General features: G+C 41.0%; 2 protein-coding genes across 3 annotated transcripts; one reads left to right on the forward strand and one right to left on the reverse strand.

Annotated features, from left to right (window-relative positions):
- Positions 1–1,867: 1,867 nt before the first annotated feature.
- On the reverse strand, positions 1,868–7,319 carry LOC130197310 (flavin reductase (NADPH)-like). Of its 2 annotated transcripts, none has more exons than XM_056419917.1 (5): positions 7,193–7,319; positions 5,883–6,026; positions 4,571–4,772; positions 3,417–3,581; positions 1,868–3,101 (listed from the first exon to the last, which is right to left on the reverse strand). In XM_056419917.1, exons 2-5 carry the CDS (start codon positions 6,015–6,017, stop codon positions 2,944–2,946), a joined length of 660 nt encoding a protein of 219 aa, XP_056275892.1. In that variant the 5' UTR covers positions 6,018–6,026; positions 7,193–7,319; the 3' UTR covers positions 1,868–2,943. The 2 variants fall into 2 exon arrangements, with proteins under 2 accessions (XP_056275892.1, XP_056275893.1); XM_056419918.1 differs by lacking the exon at positions 7,193–7,319 and adding an exon at positions 6,915–7,173.
- A 692-nt stretch (positions 7,320–8,011) lies between these two features.
- On the forward strand, positions 8,012–17,863 carry ppef2a (protein phosphatase with EF-hand domain 2a). The gene is given in 15 exon segments (XM_056420186.1): positions 8,012–8,171; positions 8,927–8,999; positions 9,145–9,247; positions 9,503–9,605; positions 11,404–11,585; positions 11,905–11,939; positions 12,027–12,063; positions 13,464–13,520; positions 13,629–13,961; positions 15,503–15,581; positions 15,584–15,687; positions 15,769–15,909; positions 16,566–16,650; positions 16,917–17,083; positions 17,194–17,863. Coding segments are annotated over 15 exon segments (1,764 nt in total). The 3' UTR covers positions 17,299–17,863.
- Positions 17,864–20,329: the final 2,466 nt, after the last annotated feature.

Here is a 20,329-nt window from a genome sequence, read left to right on the forward strand (position 1 = left end):
ACGACTCCGCGATGACCTGAGTGAGCCGAGTGTGGCCCCAAAGTGATGAATACTTGCACCGTTTAACTCATCAGTGCAACAAACATGTCCCGGCATGTGTCACTAAGTGCTAATCGAAACGTGTTCTTTATTATCATTATCTTTATTTAAAAGGGATCATGTACAGTTAAAAAAATAAAAATAAATGTCACCATTTGATGCACTGTCCCAGATTTTAGCTTCAGTTCATTTGCATCTGTAGTCCATTGACAGACCATACCAAACACATTGGTATTTAGCAGTGGTGGGCCGTCAGGGCCAGCAAGGCCTTCTCTGCTGGCCTAAACACAGAGCTGCCAACTTTTCAAAAAACCTTGGAGTGAGATTTTGTCGGGGGTGACCAAAATGTTGCCGCGCACGCAGCCACACACGTCAGGAAATTTGAATTAATGTGGCGTTGTACCCATGTTGTACCCTGTAATCTGGCCTGGCAAAGGTCTTTTACGAGGCATCTTTGCTACCTTAAATAATTTTAATGTGTTTTAATAACTCTACTCTCATTTACAAAAACATGCCTAATTCTATTGCACAAATGTCCTGTCTTTATGTTAAATTCTTTAGAATACATCTTACTTGTTCAAAGTATTGTTTGGACATTTTTTTGAGAGGGTCCTTTTCCTAGGCCTGCAAATAAAGAGATACATGCTATGTGGGCAGCCTTAATAAACAATGCTCTGATGTTTTGAGCATGCAGGATACCAAGAGGTTAACACAGTGCTCTCCTGCTGCTTGTTATGACAGCTGAGTTTACATTCACCACACAAAATCACACGCACAAACACAACACATTATTTCTTTCAAGATTTAAAGTTTAAGAGAGCGAGTACTTAATTGAACCACGTCATTAAAACATCATCAGAATATTTGAGGGTTGCGTGGTTTATCTCCGTTACTTTGCTCCGTGGAAAAATATTTTCCGCCATCCGCCACGGAATAATTATCCAATTTGTCTACGTTATACTTCTTGTGGAAATGCCACACACGTCGCAACATCTAGCGCCCCGGTGTGAATGACTTCCGCATCCAGCGTCACGAGAGCAGCAACAGCCAATTAGATCCAACAGCGGAGCAGCTCAGCGCTGATTGGCTCTCACAACGCAGCGTTCTGGTTCTGTGCTGTGACGTCGATACTCGCTATAAGCTATAGTGACGTCACGGAGCTTTGATCCAGAGTGCGTAAATAGAGAGCAGACTCACTGTTCAGAGGTCTACTTGAGGATCTGGGAGAGTCCTGGGGAGCAGAATATGGTAACCAGGATGTGTACCCTGGATACTCGTAGACTGGGGGGGATAGAGCAGGCTCAAGCACTGATTGGTGGGGGGGTGGGGGTTCTCTGATATATACACATGTACATACATAAATACATGGTGAACTAATCTTACATTAGGTTGTTCAGCTGTAGTAAGACGGCATTGAAGGCCTAGGTAGTAAATGCACGGCCCGCCACTGGTATTTAGATTAATTGAAAAGTAATATTATGCAATCATCATTTAGGTCACATATTTTGATATGTTAGAATAGTTGTCTTATATGATAGTTTTAGTTTGGTTTAATTCATTGTTGTTTGAATATATTTAGTTTGTTGATTGTTTACTAATTGGGTAACACTGTGGGCACCTGTGATTATATGTCGGAGTGGGCAGGTACAGGACCAGCATGCACTGGGGTGGCCTATGGTTTTTTACCAGCACATGAGAGGCAGTGCCAAGAGTTTTTTGTTGTTTGTTTGCTTGTCTTGTTTCATAAATAAATCTTTAGAATAACGGAATACTGAAATGGATATTACTTTCTTTTTGCTGCGTCAACTCCAAAACCACAGTGCGTCAGTGGCAATTAGATTTATATTTTTATGTAACAAACATAAAACAACAAACAGTACAGGATAAGACACACACGACAATAGTATATGTGGTAAGAACACAAAATACACACAATGCGAAGCTGCAGTATAGCACATTAAGAGTAAGGAATAAACACTATTAAAAGTTTTTAATTAAAAAAAACTCATGTCGAACTTGCAGCACAAATGATCTTTTATTAGTTACATTTTTGTTAATTTATTTAACAGAGCTGACGCGGTACATATGTGAATACATGTCGCAACAGTAGCTGTAATTAAAGACCACAAGGTGGACGTGCTGTTGGTGTAACACTGCCACCGTGTGGAGGAAAGCATGTACTTCCACGTGTGTAAGTGCCCTGAGTAAATGATGGGTTATCAGTGATGACAATTCAATGGTACACTTGAGGTTTTTGCAAACATATAAAGCAAGAATATGTTGAACGAGAGTAAATAAAAATGATTCAGACAGATATATCCAGTAGTAGACGACAAAGGCAGAAAGTGAACATTTAAATGTTAAAGGGCCAGTTCAACCCAAGGGTGGAATCTAACCATGAAGATAGCTTGATAGTGTTAAAACATAATGTATATTGAGTAATCATTTATTTGTTAATAATTCATGCACACCAATGACATTTCATCACCTTATGAAGTTGTTTTGGAGAACAACAGCTCCTTATTTACACATCGAGAGGATACAGAGCAACATTGGCATTTATTTGGGAGTTGTATTTCTAGTTAAATGACGAAGTCCAATATGTGTTCTCCTTTTAACCAACTCTGTCTGTCTGCTTTTTGGTCATGTAGTGTACAGTGGCTTTATCAGAGCTATGTCCCTTAAAAAAAACCTGAACAAGTCAAACAAGAGTCACGAGAGGTGAATAAAAACAGTCAAATTGTGGACTGTAAATTCAAAACAAAAACTTCCCATTACCTCTGTTGCATCAGACATCTCACAGGCTAAATACCACCAGATATGTGTCAGTAAATACAGATTTGTTTGTAATGTGGGTGAACTGACTGTCGATTAATGCCAGCATCTTCTTCTTCTTCTTCTTCCTCATTTGGTAGCGATGGCGACTCCCTTCTTGACCCAGGCGTTGCTGTTGAGTAGAGAGAGCATGAAGCGGGCCACGTCTCCTCTTCCCACTGAGTGGCTTACAGTGTAATCCTTGCCGTTGGGCACAAAGTATCCCTCCTGGGTCAGAAACTCTTGAGCTGTAGATGGGGGAAACAATGGGAGTCAAGAGGGCATTACGACAACAGCGTTGCTAAAACCTTCAGGTTGTGAAATACGCGCTGAAAGCCTCGAGGAATAGCGTTAACAAGTAATTCAATTCAGTTTATTTGTATAGCCCATTTACACAAATTAGAAATTTGTCTCAGAGGGCTTTACAATCTGTACACATAGACATCCCGGTCCCAAAACCTCACATCGGATCAGGAAAAACTCCCAAACAACCCTTCACGTAAACCCTCTAAGTATAAACTTTCCATTCACGTAAACACTGCATTCAAGCTTGAACCTTTTACCTGAGGCCGGCAGGTTCTTGAGACCAGCTGGACGAACCACGGTCCAGGTAATGTCCTCAGTTTTTTGCAGAAACTGCTCCATCTCGTACATGTTGGTAAGAAGGGTCCGGATCATCGGCAGCATGAGGAAGCGGATGAGATAAGGCGAATTCACTCCGGATTCGGCTAACAACAAAAGAGACAAATACACAGTGAATTCTCCCCTTTAAATCTCACACATTTCATTAATAATGTGCATGTAAATAACTTGTAAAAAAAAAAAGTTGTATTTCTGTAAAAATACCTAAATAAAATATCAAGTAAATAAAAAAAGGAAAGACAACCGACCATTTTTTTTGCTTCCTTTTTTATAATTATTTTCCTGCTTTAAAATTTTTATTTTTGTGTTTCCTTATAGCCCTTCTTGGCCAGATGCATGGTTCATTTTTACTTTATTTTAAGGTTTTATTATTATTTTGCATTCTTACTTTTGAAGGTTGTATTTCTGTAAAAATACCTAAATAAAATATCAAGTATTAAAAAAAAGGAAAGACAACCGACCATTTTTTTTGCTTCCTTTTTTATAATTATTTTCCTGCTTTAACATTTTTATTTTTGTGTTTCCTTATAGCCCTTCTTGGCCAGATGCATGGTTCATTTTTACTTTATTTTAAGGTTTTATTATTATTTTGCATTCTTACTTTTGAAGGTTGTATTTCTGTAAAAATACCTAAAGAAAATATCATGTATTAATTTTTTTTTGAAAAAAACGATATCAATACCAGAGATGCATTCTGATTTTTTTCCCAGACTAGCCCCTGTCAAATAGAACGTAATTAGTTATTATTTGGTTATTATTTATTTCACAAATAGTGTTATTTATTTCCTGACTTTTTTCTGTGAAGAACCCACAGAGGGGTATTTGGTTATTATTTAGTTCATATAGTGTTATTTATTTCCTGACTTTTTTTTCTGTGAAGATCCCGGAAAGGGTTATTAATATTTGGTTATGTGTGGCTTTCTGGAAAACAATACATGTTTACATTTAGGCACCCCTGCGATCGTCACACTTTTTCTGTTAAAAACTGACCCGGCCCCCATCAGAGAAGGGAAAAGTTATGTGGCCCTCACAGGAAAAAGTTTGGGGACCCCTGATCATCACCGTGTGCACTTACGCTCGGTGAACCAGGAGGTCATGATGATGATCCTGTTGACCCGGGCCTCTCGCATAGCGGCGACCACGCTGCTCATGGACAGGCTGTAGCCCGTCACCGCCGAGAAGAAGGAGATCGGGAAGCCGAGGCAGGACAGGATCACGTCCTGTCCTTTGAAGTGAACCTTCAGACTGTCTGCAGAGAAAATATCAGCTTCCACCACCTGGAAGCAGCATGAAATAATCAATACTTCTTTGTCGAGTCACACACACACACAAACAAGAATTTTCTATTTTTAGAGATGATGAGCTGTTAACATGAAGAAAGAATGGTTAGCCTGTCTTTCAAAACTTTCCCACTTCAGCCCCATTAGTTTCCCCAGATGACTAAACCAAAGCCTCCGAGCTCTTCCCCACTTACATATTAATTGACCCGAGCTCTGCAACATTAAATAATAACTGAAAAGAGATTTTCCATTTTCCCTATTAATAACGCAACCATGTCTTTTATTATGGAAATGTCGCCTATTTTATATCCAGTCGTTCCTTTTGTATTCTCAAGATAAGTGTCTGTTTTCTCCATTTAGATTATTATGAGTGTCAAAGAGCACTAGTATTATATTGTGTACTTGCTTCTCTACAACAAATACCTGTTGCTTCATGTTAACAGTTAATGTTACTCAAAAAGGAGTAAATAGTGTATTTATTGGGAATAATTTCTCAGCTGCAGATGAATACACATGTTGAGCTGTAGTGAGTTTACAGAAGCAGGATGGTGTCAGTTGGATTGACTCAAAACACAGAGTCACCCAACGTAGCTCATTTAAGTGTTTTGATGAGACAATGATTTAGATTAAAGAGGAAAAACATAGATTAACACCATTTAATTGTGCAGTGTTGCATTTAAACCCCCCTCTGCACAGCTGTGACACACCCAGATGTTAAACCTGCAAGAACATGCGTGGCTTCTGTTCAATTCAAGTCAATTCAGTTTATTTTATAAAGCCCAATGTCACAAATTTGCCTCAGAGGGCTTTGCAATCTGTACATGAACGACAACCCTGACTTTTGACTTCACATCGGATTCGGAAAAACTCCCCAATAATAATTTTAAAAAAAACTTTCACGGGGAAAAAAAGTGAAGAAACCTTCAGAAGAGCAACAGAGGAGGATCCCTCTCCCCGGATGGACAGAAGCAATTGCAGTACCTCAGATTTGTACCTTTTACAAGCATCATTGCGACACAATTAAACATTAAACATGCAACGTCACACCGACTGAACTTTGAACAGCAGCGCGACGAGACGGCCGACTCAAAGAGAGTGTCAAATTACCTTGAGATTCTCATGGTGCACTGCAAGTTTTCCCGGGTTCCTGACGATGGCGGTGACAGTGTGGCTCTGCTGCAGCGCCTGGTTGACCAGATACTGTCCAGTCTGCCCAGTGGCTCCCAGCACAGCGATCTTCATTCTCAGCCTCTGACACACACACACACACACACACACAGGTCTCAGTCCGGGCTGAAGCTTAGCAAAGGACACCGTGTAGAAGGCTCTGCTCCCTGAAACTAACTGCAGCCAAGTTCCCTCCCAGTTTCACAAGTCCCAAGTGTACAAACACGATTATTACGCTGCAATAAAGAAGCTCTATCTGAGGTATTGAGGTTGGTCATCTGATGTAATTTGTGCTTAAAATTAAGATTTTACACAGATGTCATCTTTCTATATTGATCACTGATGCTCATCTAAAGAGGTTACATCATGGACCATTAATATTATCCTTTTTTTTCATTAATACAATGACAATTGGTTTTCGATCTACCTGCTATCAATCTGAGGATGACGAACGAGATTTGAATACGAGTACAAACATTAGACAGGAATCATAACACATATGTTTCTAGATGTAGATGTTGATGTCTCGGCTCCGTTTGACACACACTGGGTGTCTTTGTTGAATCCCAAATGAGACACATTTCTGCAGCCGTTGAGAGAATAACAAGATTGCTGGTCAGATGCTCTTTAAAAATATTAAGCAGCTGATTTAAATCTACTTTATAAAGTAGCTGCTGTGTTCAAGGTTCACTTGAATGCTGACATCAGCCTGCAGGTGACTGGGATACTGTTATAAAAAGTCCTTCTGGGAAAAAGGATTCAACCCATTTCTTATCATCTCTCCCCAGGCTGCAGTAGGTTATGAAAGCATACATTCATAACTCGATGACCCTCCACAAAACCCAATTTTAGAAAACGGATGGATGGGAAACAAATGACTCTGCATTGAAAACAACATACATAATATAAGCGTTCAATGTGGATTTGCACTAACAATGACACGAGTTCAATAAAGTTTAAGTATTTGATTACTTTGGAGTCAGGATCAGCTGAGAAACTCCGGAAGTGTGTTTTTTGATACAAAAACAGGATGAAGTGTGGTTTTTATATACAAAAACAACTCACACGTATAACAGTGTAGCCTTCATAAAAGCACGATTAGTTTTAAGTGGGTTGTTAATCAAATAAACTGGAAACTGTGTTAAATGACTAACCGCCACCCCACGTGACCCACAGTAACGCAACCAGGGCGACTCGCATATTGTTTGACGTTATGCAACAAGGTGAGCAACAAACGTTTTTGTACACACCTAAAACAATATGACAGTTTGACGTTAATGCTTATCCATATACACGAAAGGGCAGCTCATGGTGGTTGAGAGGCGCGAGCTGAACGAACATAACAAACCGCACGTTAACTAACTCACTTCCGCATACCTCACACGTTGCGTTCACGTCCAGCGAGGGAGGCGTTCAAAGACCGGTATGTTTACGCGTGCATTCCGGTGGGTTTGTGAAGAAAAGGTTTGTAGAAGTTATGCGTAAAAAAAAAAAAAAAGAAGAGAAATTTAAACGGATTGAAATTCAGGATGACAATATATCATCATTTCAAGAAAATAAAACAATATTTTTTAATGTGAAATTAGCACCGAGACAATGAATGCTAAATGTCAGCGACGGTTAGGCTATCTTCACTCTATTGCGACATGTATGCTAATCAGTGACAATTGATTCCTACTTTAATTAGAAATAGACCAAATGTGCTAAAGTTAGTTTTCAGCCTCTGAAAGCTAAAATAATGTTTGCTTGTTCAAATTTATTTTTGTGTGTGTCTCTTTTCATACTGAATTAATAAGATTGAAGAACTGGTAAAGTAGCCTACAAATGACAACTTATAACGTCACAATTACAGCCAATGTAATGTAAAACACAAGGCATACAAATATAGAACTTTTGACTGTAAAACATAATAATAAAACATTAGAGGTAAATTAGTCATTGACTATTACGAAAAACAATGTTTAAATATAATGCACCATCAGTTTATTGTTGTTTTTGGGCGAGTTACGTGCAAACAATAAGGATGAAAAGCGTAGATGCACACAAAGTGACAGGATGACGACCTGCTCATGTGCCTGGAAGCGTGTCTTGCTGATGAGTTTCTCTCCCAGCAGCAGCTGCACTCGCGCTACGTCCTCCAGCTGCTGCTGGAGACGTGGAAACGGCTCCGGATGCTGCCGAACATCAACCGCATTTCCACGTGCCACAGCAAAGAGATCACCATTTGTGGTGAGCAGATGAGTTTGTTGATTCAATAGATTTGATAATTTTAGCAAAATGACTCGTTCCATCCTTTAAATTGTGAATATTTGCTCTTTCTCTTTTTAAAATTTTTTTTAAATACCGAATCCTGTGATGGGGAGGGGGGGGGGGGTTAGAGTGTTTGTTGGATAACACACTTATATGTAAAAATGTGCTCTGGTAGATCAGATATTTTATAATGCAAAATAAAAAATATCTGATTTTTTATAATGCAAAATAAAAAATATATTTTGTTTGTTGTTAATAATTAATTTACACATATCTTCTTTGTTACAGGTGATTTGCACGGACAACTTGATGACCTGCTGTTGATTTTCTACAAGGTCCATACTTCATCTTCTAACATCTTAAAATGTCACAGATGCTGAAATAACTGAACGTGTGTTTTATTTTACAAGCAATTAATGTACATTTCATTATTAGCTTTTAAGATGTTTCTATAGAAATACTTTTTTAACGGAATTGTTGAAATCGCTCAGATTTTATTATTAATATAGCATTATAAAATAACTCGTTCTTTACTTCAGTACATTACATTACATTACATGTCATTTAGCAGACGCTTTTATCCAAAGCGACTTACAATAAGTGCATTTCAACCTAGAGTACAAAACAACAACAAGAACACAGGGAAGTAACATTTTCACATTTCCAGAACTAGTAAAGTAAGTAGTGTAGTCTATGCCACTGAAGTGCTAATCTGTAATCTGTGTTTTAATCAGATATAATCGGAAAAAAGGTGTGTCAGTCTCCTCCGGAAGATGTAGAGACTGTCTGCTGTGTCGATGTCGTCTGGTAGGGGCACTGAGGAGCCAGGAGAGGAAAACGAGCTGATTCAGTTAGATGAGTAGAGGGAGGTGCAGGGGGCGATCGGCTGTTGCCGGCGGCCGTGCCGTGGCCGGCGGGGCGGTGCCGGGGTGTCCATATGTGACCGGAGTAGGCGCGGGGCCCGAGCACGAGCCAGGATGGGACCAGTGGGGACATTCGCCACCGTGCGAGCCACAGAGGAGAGTGAGGAGCGGAGTGTGGGGGTATTCGGGAGGGTGAAGAAGACCAGGAGCTGCTGCTGCTGAATGCTGCTGGCTGTGGGGGGGCCGATGCAGGTATGAGGTGAGCCAGGGAGGAGCAGTAGTCAGGTGGAGTAATGACCAGACCTGGATCAGAACCTGCTGCCTTCTGGAAAGAGACGATTCTGAGGATGTAAGTAAGAATGTATGTGTACCGCAGTGCCAGCCAGCATGTACCTACCGGCTGGATGTGTCGAGGTTGTGTCCGTCTGAGGTTCCTGTGGCCCTCAGTCACCCGGGGGCAGAGCTGTTGAGGGTGACAGTGAGGTCGTGGGTGGGGGCTTTCCTGGAAGGAATCTCAAGCTTTCCCTGGATCTCTTCAGCTTGGAAGGTGGTGAGCAGACATCCACTGGTGGTGAGCAGAGAGACAGACAGACAGAGAGATGTCAGTCAGACGAGCAGAGATTCGGAAGTGGGTGAAGCGAGGAGAGCGATGGTAGGGCATAGGAAGAGCATGAGGAATAGAGCCGAGAGAGAAGAGTAGAGAGAGAGAGAGAGCCGAAGAGAAGACGGGTACAGAGAGAAAGGGAGGGGACAGAGGGAACAGGATCTTGAGGAGGACCGTAGTGAGAGGACAAAGGGTAGACACAGAGGCCTGAGGGTTAAGAGTAGGTCTTTAAGAGAGAGGTAGAGAAAGGTCCGTGAGATCAGATCAGATCCCCCGTGTCAGGAGAGAATGAGAGAGAAAGGTCTGCTCTAGTGCTGCAGACTGCAGAAGGGTGGAGAGGAAAGGAGAGGAGGGGGAGGGAGTGTAGGCTGCTGTAGACTGACGTCGAGCCCAGACAGTGAATCTGTCAGGAGTGGCCGGGTCAAGATCAGACTGGTGAGGAGAGGAGATAGCTTGTTCTGGATGAGAGAGGAGGACACTTGATAGCTCGCTCAAGTTTGGAGAGAAAAGAGAAAAGAAGAGGAGTCTGGCAGACGGTGAGATGTGTTCAGAGGTTTGGGGGAGAGGGTTGACTCTCCCCAGTTCAGAGAGAGAGAGCCAGAGAAGAGAGGAGCAGAGATTAGCTGGATGGGGGATGAAGGTCAGGAGCAAGGAGCAGGTGGATGGGTCAGGGACAGGGGGAAAGGGGCGAGAGGTCAGGGGGTCAAGGGCGTGAAGGTAGAAAGGGGGGAGCTAAGAAAACTAAGATTGGAGAGGGAAAAGGGGTGGGAAGAAGAAAGGGGAGATGATAGAAGATGTGTTGGTGTGGTGTAAGAATGGGTTGTAAGGGAGGAAGGCGTGTGTTCTATCTTGTTTGTAAAGGATGGACAAACAAAGAGAAGGAGGTTGGAAAAGGAGGGGGAGAGGGGAGGGGGGGAAAGGGTGAGAAGAGTTTTGGAATTTAGAACGAGAGATAGAGGGGAGAGAAGAGGAGAGAGAAGATTTGGAGAAGAGCAGAGAGGAAGAGAAGGAGATAGAGAAGGAAGGAGAGGATTGATTCAGAAGAGCGCCTTTTGCCAAATTTGCTTCCTTCTTTCCGCATTCCGGAGAGGATTCGCGCCGCGGAACCATACAACAAAGAGAGTTGAGGAGAAAGATTGAGAAGAGAGGAGGACAGAATGAGAAGGAGAAGAGAGAAGAGGAGAGAGAGATGGTCAGAAGGAGAGTTAGGCTGCAGAGAGAGAGGACAGAGGAGAGAGAGGATGGGGACAGAGAGGCAAGGGAGAGCAGACAGGGCAGAGCAAGAGAGGAGGGGTGTCAGTGGTAGAGAGAGAGCGAGAGAGTAAGAGAGAAACCAGAGAGCGAGAGAGAAGAGATGAAGAGTGAGGAAGACAGGAGAGGAGTCAGGTGTGTTAGAGAGGTGAGAGCAGTTTCTTGTGAAAAATAGACTGGGTGTGGGGGGCTTTGTGAGTGAGAGGAGGACTGAGAGAGAGGTTAAGGAGAGAGACAATAAGAGTAAGAGATGATGAGACTTCTGTCTGTAGAGATGAGTCCCAAAAGGAAGACGGGGGCCGTGGCTCCAAAAAGATAGGAAGTGGGGGGGGGGTCCCAAGAAATGCAATAAGACAAAGTAGAGGGAAGGTCAGAAAAATCAAAAAAAAGTTGGACGATAAGGAGAACACAAAAGTGGAAAACCCAAGTGGGATAACAGTGGTGGGCAAAAACTCAAAAACACCATGTGAGAAGTGGACCAAACCTGTACCAGGAGAGGGTCTGGGAGAGGGAGCCAGGAAAGGCAGAGAGGTGGGTGGGGAGAGAGGTGCCAAGGAGAAGGCAGAGGAGAAGCAAGAGGAAGCAGAGAAGTCTGCAGAGCTGTTTGTTGCTGACAGTCAGTCCAGAGAGACAGTCACCAGCAGCTGGGACAGTTCCAGATTGGTGGAGGGACTGGTCTGTAGGTGGAACGGGTAGAAGAGGAGGAGGAGGGGACTGAGACGTCCAGGGGTAAGAGTCAAGCGGTCTAAAGTCACATACTTTGAAAGTGGAAATATAGCACAGTGGAGAAAAGACTAAAAAGTAGACTCCTCCCTCAAGACTCAACCAGTCTCATCAGTCTCTAACTCCTCTGTCTTTGTCCCTCGAAGAGCTCAGAGACTCCTATGTCTTTGTCCTCCAGTACAATTGCTGCAACTGAAATAACCCAATTCCTTACATTTGAGAAGCTCAAATAAAGTACTTATTTAATGCTGAAACAACTTGAATAATTAACCAATTAGCAAACTTGGACCATATAATCAACCTGAGGTGGAGCTCAATCTAACTGGGGGGACAGTGAAGCTATAAAAACAGGACATGTCTAACCGATTTCTTGTGTCTGTCTGACTGATGTAGGTACGGCTTCACAAAGGAGGTGTTGACGAAATACAAGGTGGGTTGACGTCACCATAGAAACCATCAACTCGCCTCTTTTATTTGTGTTCACTGCTCGGTGTTAACTCCTCATCCCTGCTTATCAAACCGAGGAGCACAGACAAAATGTGCCTTGATCCCGTCTATTTTTGGAGCGGCACATCGAGCGGCACATCGATTGGTTCCAGTCACCTGTGCCTTCACATTCCCAGTAAAGGTTGACACAGCCCAGGTGCCCTCTGAGTGTTATACTGGTCACACATCTGACTGTGTTGGAGATCGAGCTGGCTCAAAAGATGTTTTAGATGCACTAAAACATTGTTTACATTGAAGGAAGTTTGAGTTCTTATTTTCGGCAGTAATTCGATTGAAATTTTGGTTTGTAAACATTCGTCAGGCATCAAACTCTCAATCTGAATCGACATTTTTACGCTAGTTGCTGCTTTACACAAGCAGCAACTACCACCAAGACTTCATCCAAAAACATCGCAAAAATGAGACAAAAGAATGAAATACAACACGTAATAAATACTGGATAATGCTAAATAAGTGATTCTAATTAACAAGAGAAGTTTCAATTTCCAAATTGGTGTGCAATAGTAAAGATTGATTTAAAAAAAAAAATGTTTGAGGCCAAGTCTCTAGATTGAAAGTCTGATATAATGTTTGATTTGATAGTGTCTGGGTGTCTGTATTTGGCTAAACAGTTTATTTATTATAGAAATATATGCCATATGCATTAAACACCCAAAATGACCAAAGCCATGAATATCCCTCGTAAGGCACAAGGTTTAAAATAATGAATCTACAAATAATATGTCTTAAAACACAAAGGGAAAAAATAGCACAAATGCATCCCAGAAAAGGAGTACTAAGTTAAATATATATATATATATATATATATATATATATATATGTATTATATATTTAAAAAAATAATTTTAAAAATATATATATTTATATATTATATATATATATGTATTTATATATGTATATATCAAATACATATATATATATATAAATAAATATATATCAAATACACTGTGACTTAACCCTCCTGTTGCCTTCGGGTCAATTTGACCCGATTCAATATTTAACCCTCCTGCCGCCTTCGGGTCAATTTGACCCGATTCAATGTTTAATGTCGGTGTTCTTTCGGTAGTCAACAAACAAACATAAAGTACCTCACACTTAAACTTGGAAAACAATATTAATTCTAATAATTTTCTGGAGATTTTAATAGCTGGGGTCAAATTGACCTCAAGGGTAAAATATGTGAGTAAATATAAAGGTAACAGGAGGGTTAAACATTGAATCGGGTCATATTGACCCGAAGGCAACAGGAGGGTTAAACATTGAATCGGGTCAAATTGACCCGAAGGCAACAGGAGGGTTAAGGAAAGGGATTTTTATCCTCAGATGCACGGCAAACGGATCCTGAAGCTGCTGGTCCTCGCCAGAGTGGACAGACACAACGTGAGCTGCCGAACGCAGACACGTTCATCTTCAGTTTTTATTTAAGTGAAAGATTTAGGAAGTCCCTGACATCTCTGCTCTTCTCTGTTGTTCTTGTTGTTTTAACAGTATGTCTCAGCGCTGAGGCCTCCCAAGAAGAGACACCAGAACTCAGCCAGTCTGTCCGTGGACTCGGACATGGACGAGGACGTCTGGTCCCCCAACAAGATGTTCCTGCGGCGTAAATCCCTCACGCTCCTCAAACCCGTGCCTCGCGACAGCTTCCAAAACCGCTCGCTGCAGGACTTCTCCGACCAGATCCAAGCGAAGACGGAGGACGAGGCGGCGGAGCTCTGCAACAGGAGACCGTCCGTCTTCAACTCGGGAGTCGGAGCGCCCGAAAAGGAGATGGCGGCGTCCACGTCCTCCGAGTCCATCAGTGTGATTGACGAGTGGAAACAGGTGATGGGTGGGCGGGTCGGGAGGAGAGCTGTTCACACACTCATTATATTCGTTGTCATTTGTTTACTAAAAGCCCAGCTGATCCACGCTGTCTTAATTCAGTTTTTTTTTTTCTCGCTGCTTTTTTATTTATCTTTTTTTTTGGTGCTTATCCATTTAACTTCAATAGTGCACATGATACGTACACTTTCAAGTCCCAGTGACACGGAGGTAAGAGCATCTTTAATATCTGTGCTGTGACACATTGCCTGGTGATTTGGGATATTTGAGCTGTGAGGGATTTAAATCAAATCCTTTGCATTTGATTGGTCCACACTCAGTTCTTTTATTGCTTAGAGTGGCAGATTCATTAATATAATGGAGGTCATGTTTTTGATTCAAATTGGCTGGTACTAGCTTAAGTAAACACACTTCATATTTTGTTTTACAGGAAGTAAAGATTGGATTTAAAAAAATGTGTTGCATATATTGAGAAATAGCTGCATACAATATGACGGAGGACATCTAAAAAGGTGGTCAAATTAGATCAATTAGGTTATTAAAACTAAGTTACTTTGTCAAGTGTCATTGGTATTCTAAAAGCAATCATTGATTCTATCCTCTACAAGTTAATGTCATATGGATGAATTCTCCATCTCCTCCACAGAGGAAAGCCATGACTGTTTCCAAGGTCTACTACATTAGATAAGATTACTCTTATTGCCCATTTCAAACACTCTTGTGAAGATGTGGCCTTTGTGTCTCCGCTCTGCTCCAGTTCTGAGTCACAGTCTGATCAACACTCACCTGCCGTGCGTTGTTGCCAGCGTAATCCGCCGCGCCTTTAATCCTGCAACTGTGTCACCATTTTAAGTCCAGGCTGGAGGAGTCTCATTTGACTCTGGTGCTCGTTCAGGTCCAAACCCTCTGAATGGGACATATATCTGAATCGTAAAGTGATGAATTGTAAAGTACATATTTTATTTATAACATATATATATACAGGTATATAGTATATGTACTATATTTATGTTTATATATATTTATATATTTATATATGTGTGTCTATGTATAAATATATGTATGTTGGTATGTATGTATAATATATAAACTATTTATGTGAGCTCTAATTCTTAATCATAATCTTAAAGTTCTACAAAGAAAGCCTTTTAAAGTTGTCGAATAACATCTTTTGATTATGTATACATATATATATATAATCAAAATATGTTATGTTATGTTCATAGAACATCTTTTGATTATATATATTTATGTATATATATATATATCTATCTCTTATTCTGAATTATAATCTTAAAGTGCTAAATACACATAAAATGTTATTTCACAACTTTAAAAGGCTTTATTTGTAGCACTTTAAGATTATAATCCATAATAAGAGCTCACAGGACTATTTTTAGTAGCTGTTACAGAGTTTGCCGTCGTAGATGTTCATATTTCCATTTTTGAGGACTTTCAAGGGCTTCAATCAATGGAGTTGAAAAAATAAAATAAAAAAGTTTTTTAAATCCACCCCTTCTGTCTTTCTCGTACTTCTACAGATCCTGGACCTGCTGTGGAGCGACCCGATGAACCAGGACGGCTGCGTGCCCAACGAGGTGCGGGGCGGGGGCTGCTACTGGGCCCTGACGTCACCGAGGACTTCCTGAGCAGACACAACCTGCAGCTCCTCATCCGCTCCCACGAGTGTAAACAGGAAGGCTCCGAGTTCTGCCACAACCGCAAGGTGAGCTCAGACACCGGCGGGCCCGCGGACGCTCCGACGTCTTCCCTGAAACACTCAATCTTCATCTCGTCTCACCTGCAGGTCCTCACGTTGTTCTCCGCCTCCAATTACTACGACGTGGGAAGCAACAGGGGGGCCTACGTGAAGTTGGGTCCAGACCTTGTGCCTTATTTATTTCAATACCAGGCCAGCAGCATGATCAGAGAGCTCACCGTGAGGCAGAGATACAGAACGAACTCCCTGAAACTATTCAAATTAAAAGTATTAATCAGTCCACTGCGGCTGCAACTTGTTCATATTTCATGAATAATCAATTAATGTCAGAAGAAAAGTGGAAGATGCCTTTTTTTATTGGAGCTGAAGGCGACATCTCCAATTGTTGTAAAAAATGCAAAAATTCTGCAATGCACAATTACACAAAATATATTAGAGAAATTAGCAAATTCTTGCATTAAAGATACTGGAATCCTCTAAAAATAAGGAGTGTGTGACACTTTTCTAAATATTCTTATTCACTTTTCTTTTTAATCTAATGTTTGTCCGTTAGGTATAACGTCACGGTTAGCGGCTTAGCTGAGCTAAATATTGGAAACGGCTCCCCTGGCTGTGTGCAAAGTTAAGACAACTAACCTCCAAGCAGCATTCAATCTCATTATTAAACACGTTGTATCTTGTTTGTTTACCTGTGTTGTTTACCTTTTGGTCACAGCCGGTCTCTGTGCTAAGCCGGGCGTGGCTTCATTGATTAACCTATACAGACTAGCAAAAGGTCACAACCACAACTTTTAAATGAGAGAATAAATCCCCGGACACAAGTTCTCACAGCACATAACATAATTCTGTTCATGGGATGTTATATTTGTCGTTGTCTCGTCTGCAGCGTCGGACGAACCGAGCGCTCGGCCCTTAAAGTCCTGCGAGACCTCATCTGTGCCTTCAAAACGTTCGACAGCGACAACACAGGTGTGTGTGTGTGTGTGTGTGTGTGTCTGTGTCTGTGTGTCTGTCGGGACCCGGTCCGGTCCTCAGCGGATCGGGTGTGGCCTTATTCGGTTACAGATCTCCTAGTTCTCAAAGGAAGGGAGAAACATGAGCTCCCAATTTTTAATCCCTATTCAGATTTTAATTTTTTTTTTAAACGTGGGAAAAAAAGCAAAAATCCACCCGGTTAGAAGACGATGCAGCGCTTTGTGAGAATGCGTCTGATCTCGGATGTCGGGTGTCATCATGTCTGGTGTGTCTGAACGACTGGGCCTCTGCCGTGGAGAGCGTGACGCACCTCGGCCTCCCCTGGAGGATGCTGCGCTGCCAGCTGGTCCCCTGCAAGACCAACGGCGGCATGATCGACTACCACGAGTGGTTCGACGAGCTCACCATCAAAGGACCCAACGCGGACGTGAGTCACCTGGCTGCAGAGGTTATCGAGTCCGATTTAGGGATATTGTGTATGCATATGTTGAGCTAAATCAGACACTAATATAATATAAAAAACTCTTCGTCTTGCAGCACATTGACCAGAGTCTGCTCGAGACTCTGTGTCGTCACCGCTCCACCTTCGAGACCATCTTTAGAATCGTAGATGCCGACAACTCAGGTAAAATATTGAATTAATCACTATATACACACACTCCTCATATGGTTTACACGCTGAGGGGAAATAATGTGTCGAAATGAAGTGCATTGACTCGCAGAGACCATCCAATGAGAGGCAGGGCTCTGTGAAGTGTTTGCCGTGTCCAGATGGAGACGTTGTTAATCTGTCGCATGCCCTACGGCCACATAAGGTTACGGTCATCCCAGTTAAAGTGAGGATTAACCCACTGATCTACTCGCCACCCCATCCCCCACGTCTAATCACACACACTGTTTCCTCTTTTCTCAGTATCCCATGTGATCAGTATCAGATCACATGGGATTAGAGAGGGGATCGAGTTCAGGGTATCCGCCGGCAATCGTTCATTTCACATTTTGATGCAGTTTCATCCAATGAGGACGTGTGGAGGGGGACACACAACTTAATAATGTGTCTTTTATTAAGTCATTAAATCTGTCATTATAATTGCTAGCTTGGCTCTGTCTGAAGGAAACTGTTGTTCACAAATTTATATTTAGATTTACGATGTTTAATCCATACTAGAAACTAATTTACTAATTCCAGTATTATGGTCAAGAATGCAAATAATTACCACATTTTAAACTATTCCTTTAAGATATATAGACATGATGTTTTAGTTTGTGTTTTTTTGGTGTTAAATCTTAAGTTTCCATTTTGAGATAAAGTTCCCACATATTGTTTTAATATTATAACAAGAATAAGAAGTCAGTTTGCATATGTTTAAAAATGTATTAAAAATGTAAAACTTTTACTGAAAATAAATCTGTCAAATTTATAGGCAGTGTCTATGTGTTTAATGTTAGTGATGTTTACTTATTACAATTTAAAGAGATACAACTGATCTAAAAGTAATATATTAGAGACATTGTAACCGTGATATGATTTGTTAAAGTATATATTAAGTTTGTCAGTATAATGTTTTATTTTATTGATCTACAACTTCTTTGGAGGTTTTCTGGAAATACGTAACTTTGTAATTTCATAGAGATAAATATAACTTGGTGATCTGAACATTAAAAAAATGTAGCTTGCAGTTATCACCAATGTATTTTTTTATCTATTTATTTGACTATTTCCTAAATAATTAAGGTTTAGCCTCCTAAAAAATAATTGGATGTAGGGATTCTTTTTTTTTATCAACTTATCAATTTAAATCAAATCAGTTTTACAAACATCTGACATTAAAAGATAAAAACTGTGCCAATGGTCCATTTTAAACATAATTTGTATTTTCTTAAAAGTGAAGGCCACAAACTGAAATACACAAATGCATTAACATATTTAAGTACAACTAAATCCTCAGATCTTATCATAAACATCCTCCTGCACATAGTTTTTAATATCTCAGCTCACATTAAAGTATTAACATGATCCTTTCTGGAGAGTCAACGTAGTTCTCAGCACCACCAGCAGAGGGCAGAGCAGACCAGTTCACCAGTTGATCTGAACTGGCCCTGACTGTCAGAATAATCAGTGCACAGTGGCATCAAAACATACAAATTATCAACAAAAACTGGCCAATAATATAATAAACAGAGTTAACTGAGATTCCTGAAGGCGCAAAGTACCCCACGACGTTCAGCTGCAGCAGTTAATATGAATTATTTGGAGTTTTAACGGCTTTATCTCCCTCTAAGCCTCTCTGGTCGGGATAGTCGTTTTACTTTCAAATGATAATAATCCTTCAGGTGGGTGGATATTAAAACATGCCCAGAGCTTCCTGCAGTTTAAACGAGGTTAGATTAAATAGCATTTGCACACATCATCGACGTGAAGAGAGGAGAGATGAAGACTTGTTTTCAGGCAGATTTAAAGAAGTCAGTCAGCACAGAATTAATGAATATTAATAAAAGCTGGAAACAGGGACCCCTGCTACAGGGGTGGAGACAGCTCCGTCCAAAAGTAACAAAGTCCACCCTTCTAAAGCTTGCTCCTTAACACGGCAGGTTGCTCTTTAACACATTATATCTGGTTACCTTCGCATTGAAAATGCCGGAAGGTTATGTTTTGATCGCCGTGTATTTATTTATTTATTTATTTATTTATTTGTATGCGTGTTATTCGCAAATCTCAAAAAGTATTGAACCGAATCGCATGAAATTTGGTGGGATGATTGTTTATTATCCGGGGACCAGTTGATTAGATTTTGGGATCGATCGGGTCAAAGGTCAAAGGTCAAAGGTCATGAACAGGTCAAAATCTTTCGCAGAACTCAAAAAGTATTGAACCGAATCGCATGAAATTTGGTGGGATGATTGTTTATTATCCGGGGACCAGTTGATTAGATTTTGGGATCGATCGGGTCAAAGGTCAAAGGTCATGAACAGGTCAAAATCTTTCGCAGAACTCAAAAGTATTGAACCGAATCGCATGAAATTTGGTGGGATGATTGTTTATTATCCGGGGACCAGTTGACTCGATTTTGGGATCGATCGGGTCAAAGGTCAAGGTCAAAGGTCATGAACAGGTCAAAATGTTCTTGAATCGCATGAAATTTGGTGGGATGATTGGTTATTATCCGGGGACCATTTGATTAGATTTTGGGATCAATCGGGTCAAAGGTCAAGGTCAAGGTCATGGAAAGGTCAAACTCTTTTTTTTACCATAGCACGATACATTTTGTCCAATTGGCATGCAACTAATGCCAAAATGTTCATAATTCAATGCCCAATCTTGTGATATGCGAAGGTATGCGCTCTACCGAGTGCCCATTCTAGTTTATCTTATATCTTTGTTCAAGTGCAAAAAATAACAAGTGGCCATGTGTTGCCAGCTTTTTCCAGGATGCTAAACTGTTTCCGAGCTGTAGATTCCTAAGCAGCATAAAACAGGAATCTCCTTCCCTCTCATGCTTTTCACATCCAGCTACCGTCACCCCCCCCCCCCTTAGAGACTTAGAGACTCACAATGATGGTGACAAGTGAGACAATGGAGAAGGCAGTTAAGAACTTTTTTCCAGTGCTTTGGAGAATGAGGAGGAGGTGGGGAATGGAGGATGGGGGGGCATCTATTGTTGCCTTAATGGAG

Source organism: Pseudoliparis swirei, chromosome 7 (assembly GCF_029220125.1).
Source record: "Pseudoliparis swirei isolate HS2019 ecotype Mariana Trench chromosome 7, NWPU_hadal_v1, whole genome shotgun sequence".
Taxonomy (NCBI): Eukaryota; Metazoa; Chordata; class Actinopteri; order Perciformes; family Liparidae; genus Pseudoliparis; species Pseudoliparis swirei.

What these genes read in the sequence shown, in the direction of transcription:
- LOC130197310 (XM_056419917.1), bottom strand. Translation starts at nt 6,017, where the DNA reads ATGAAGATCGCTGTGCTGGGAGCCACTGGGCAGACTGGACAGTATCTG. An exon ending in GACCTCCTGGTTCACCGAGC is followed by an intron (nt 3,582 to 4,570) that starts GTAAGTGCACAC and finishes TTTTGTTGTTAG; the next exon opens with CCGAATCCGGAGTGAATTCG. An exon ending in CAAGAACCTGCCGGCCTCAG is followed by an intron (nt 3,102 to 3,416) that starts GTAAAAGGTTCA and finishes CCCCATCTACAG; the next exon opens with CTCAAGAGTTTCTGACCCAG.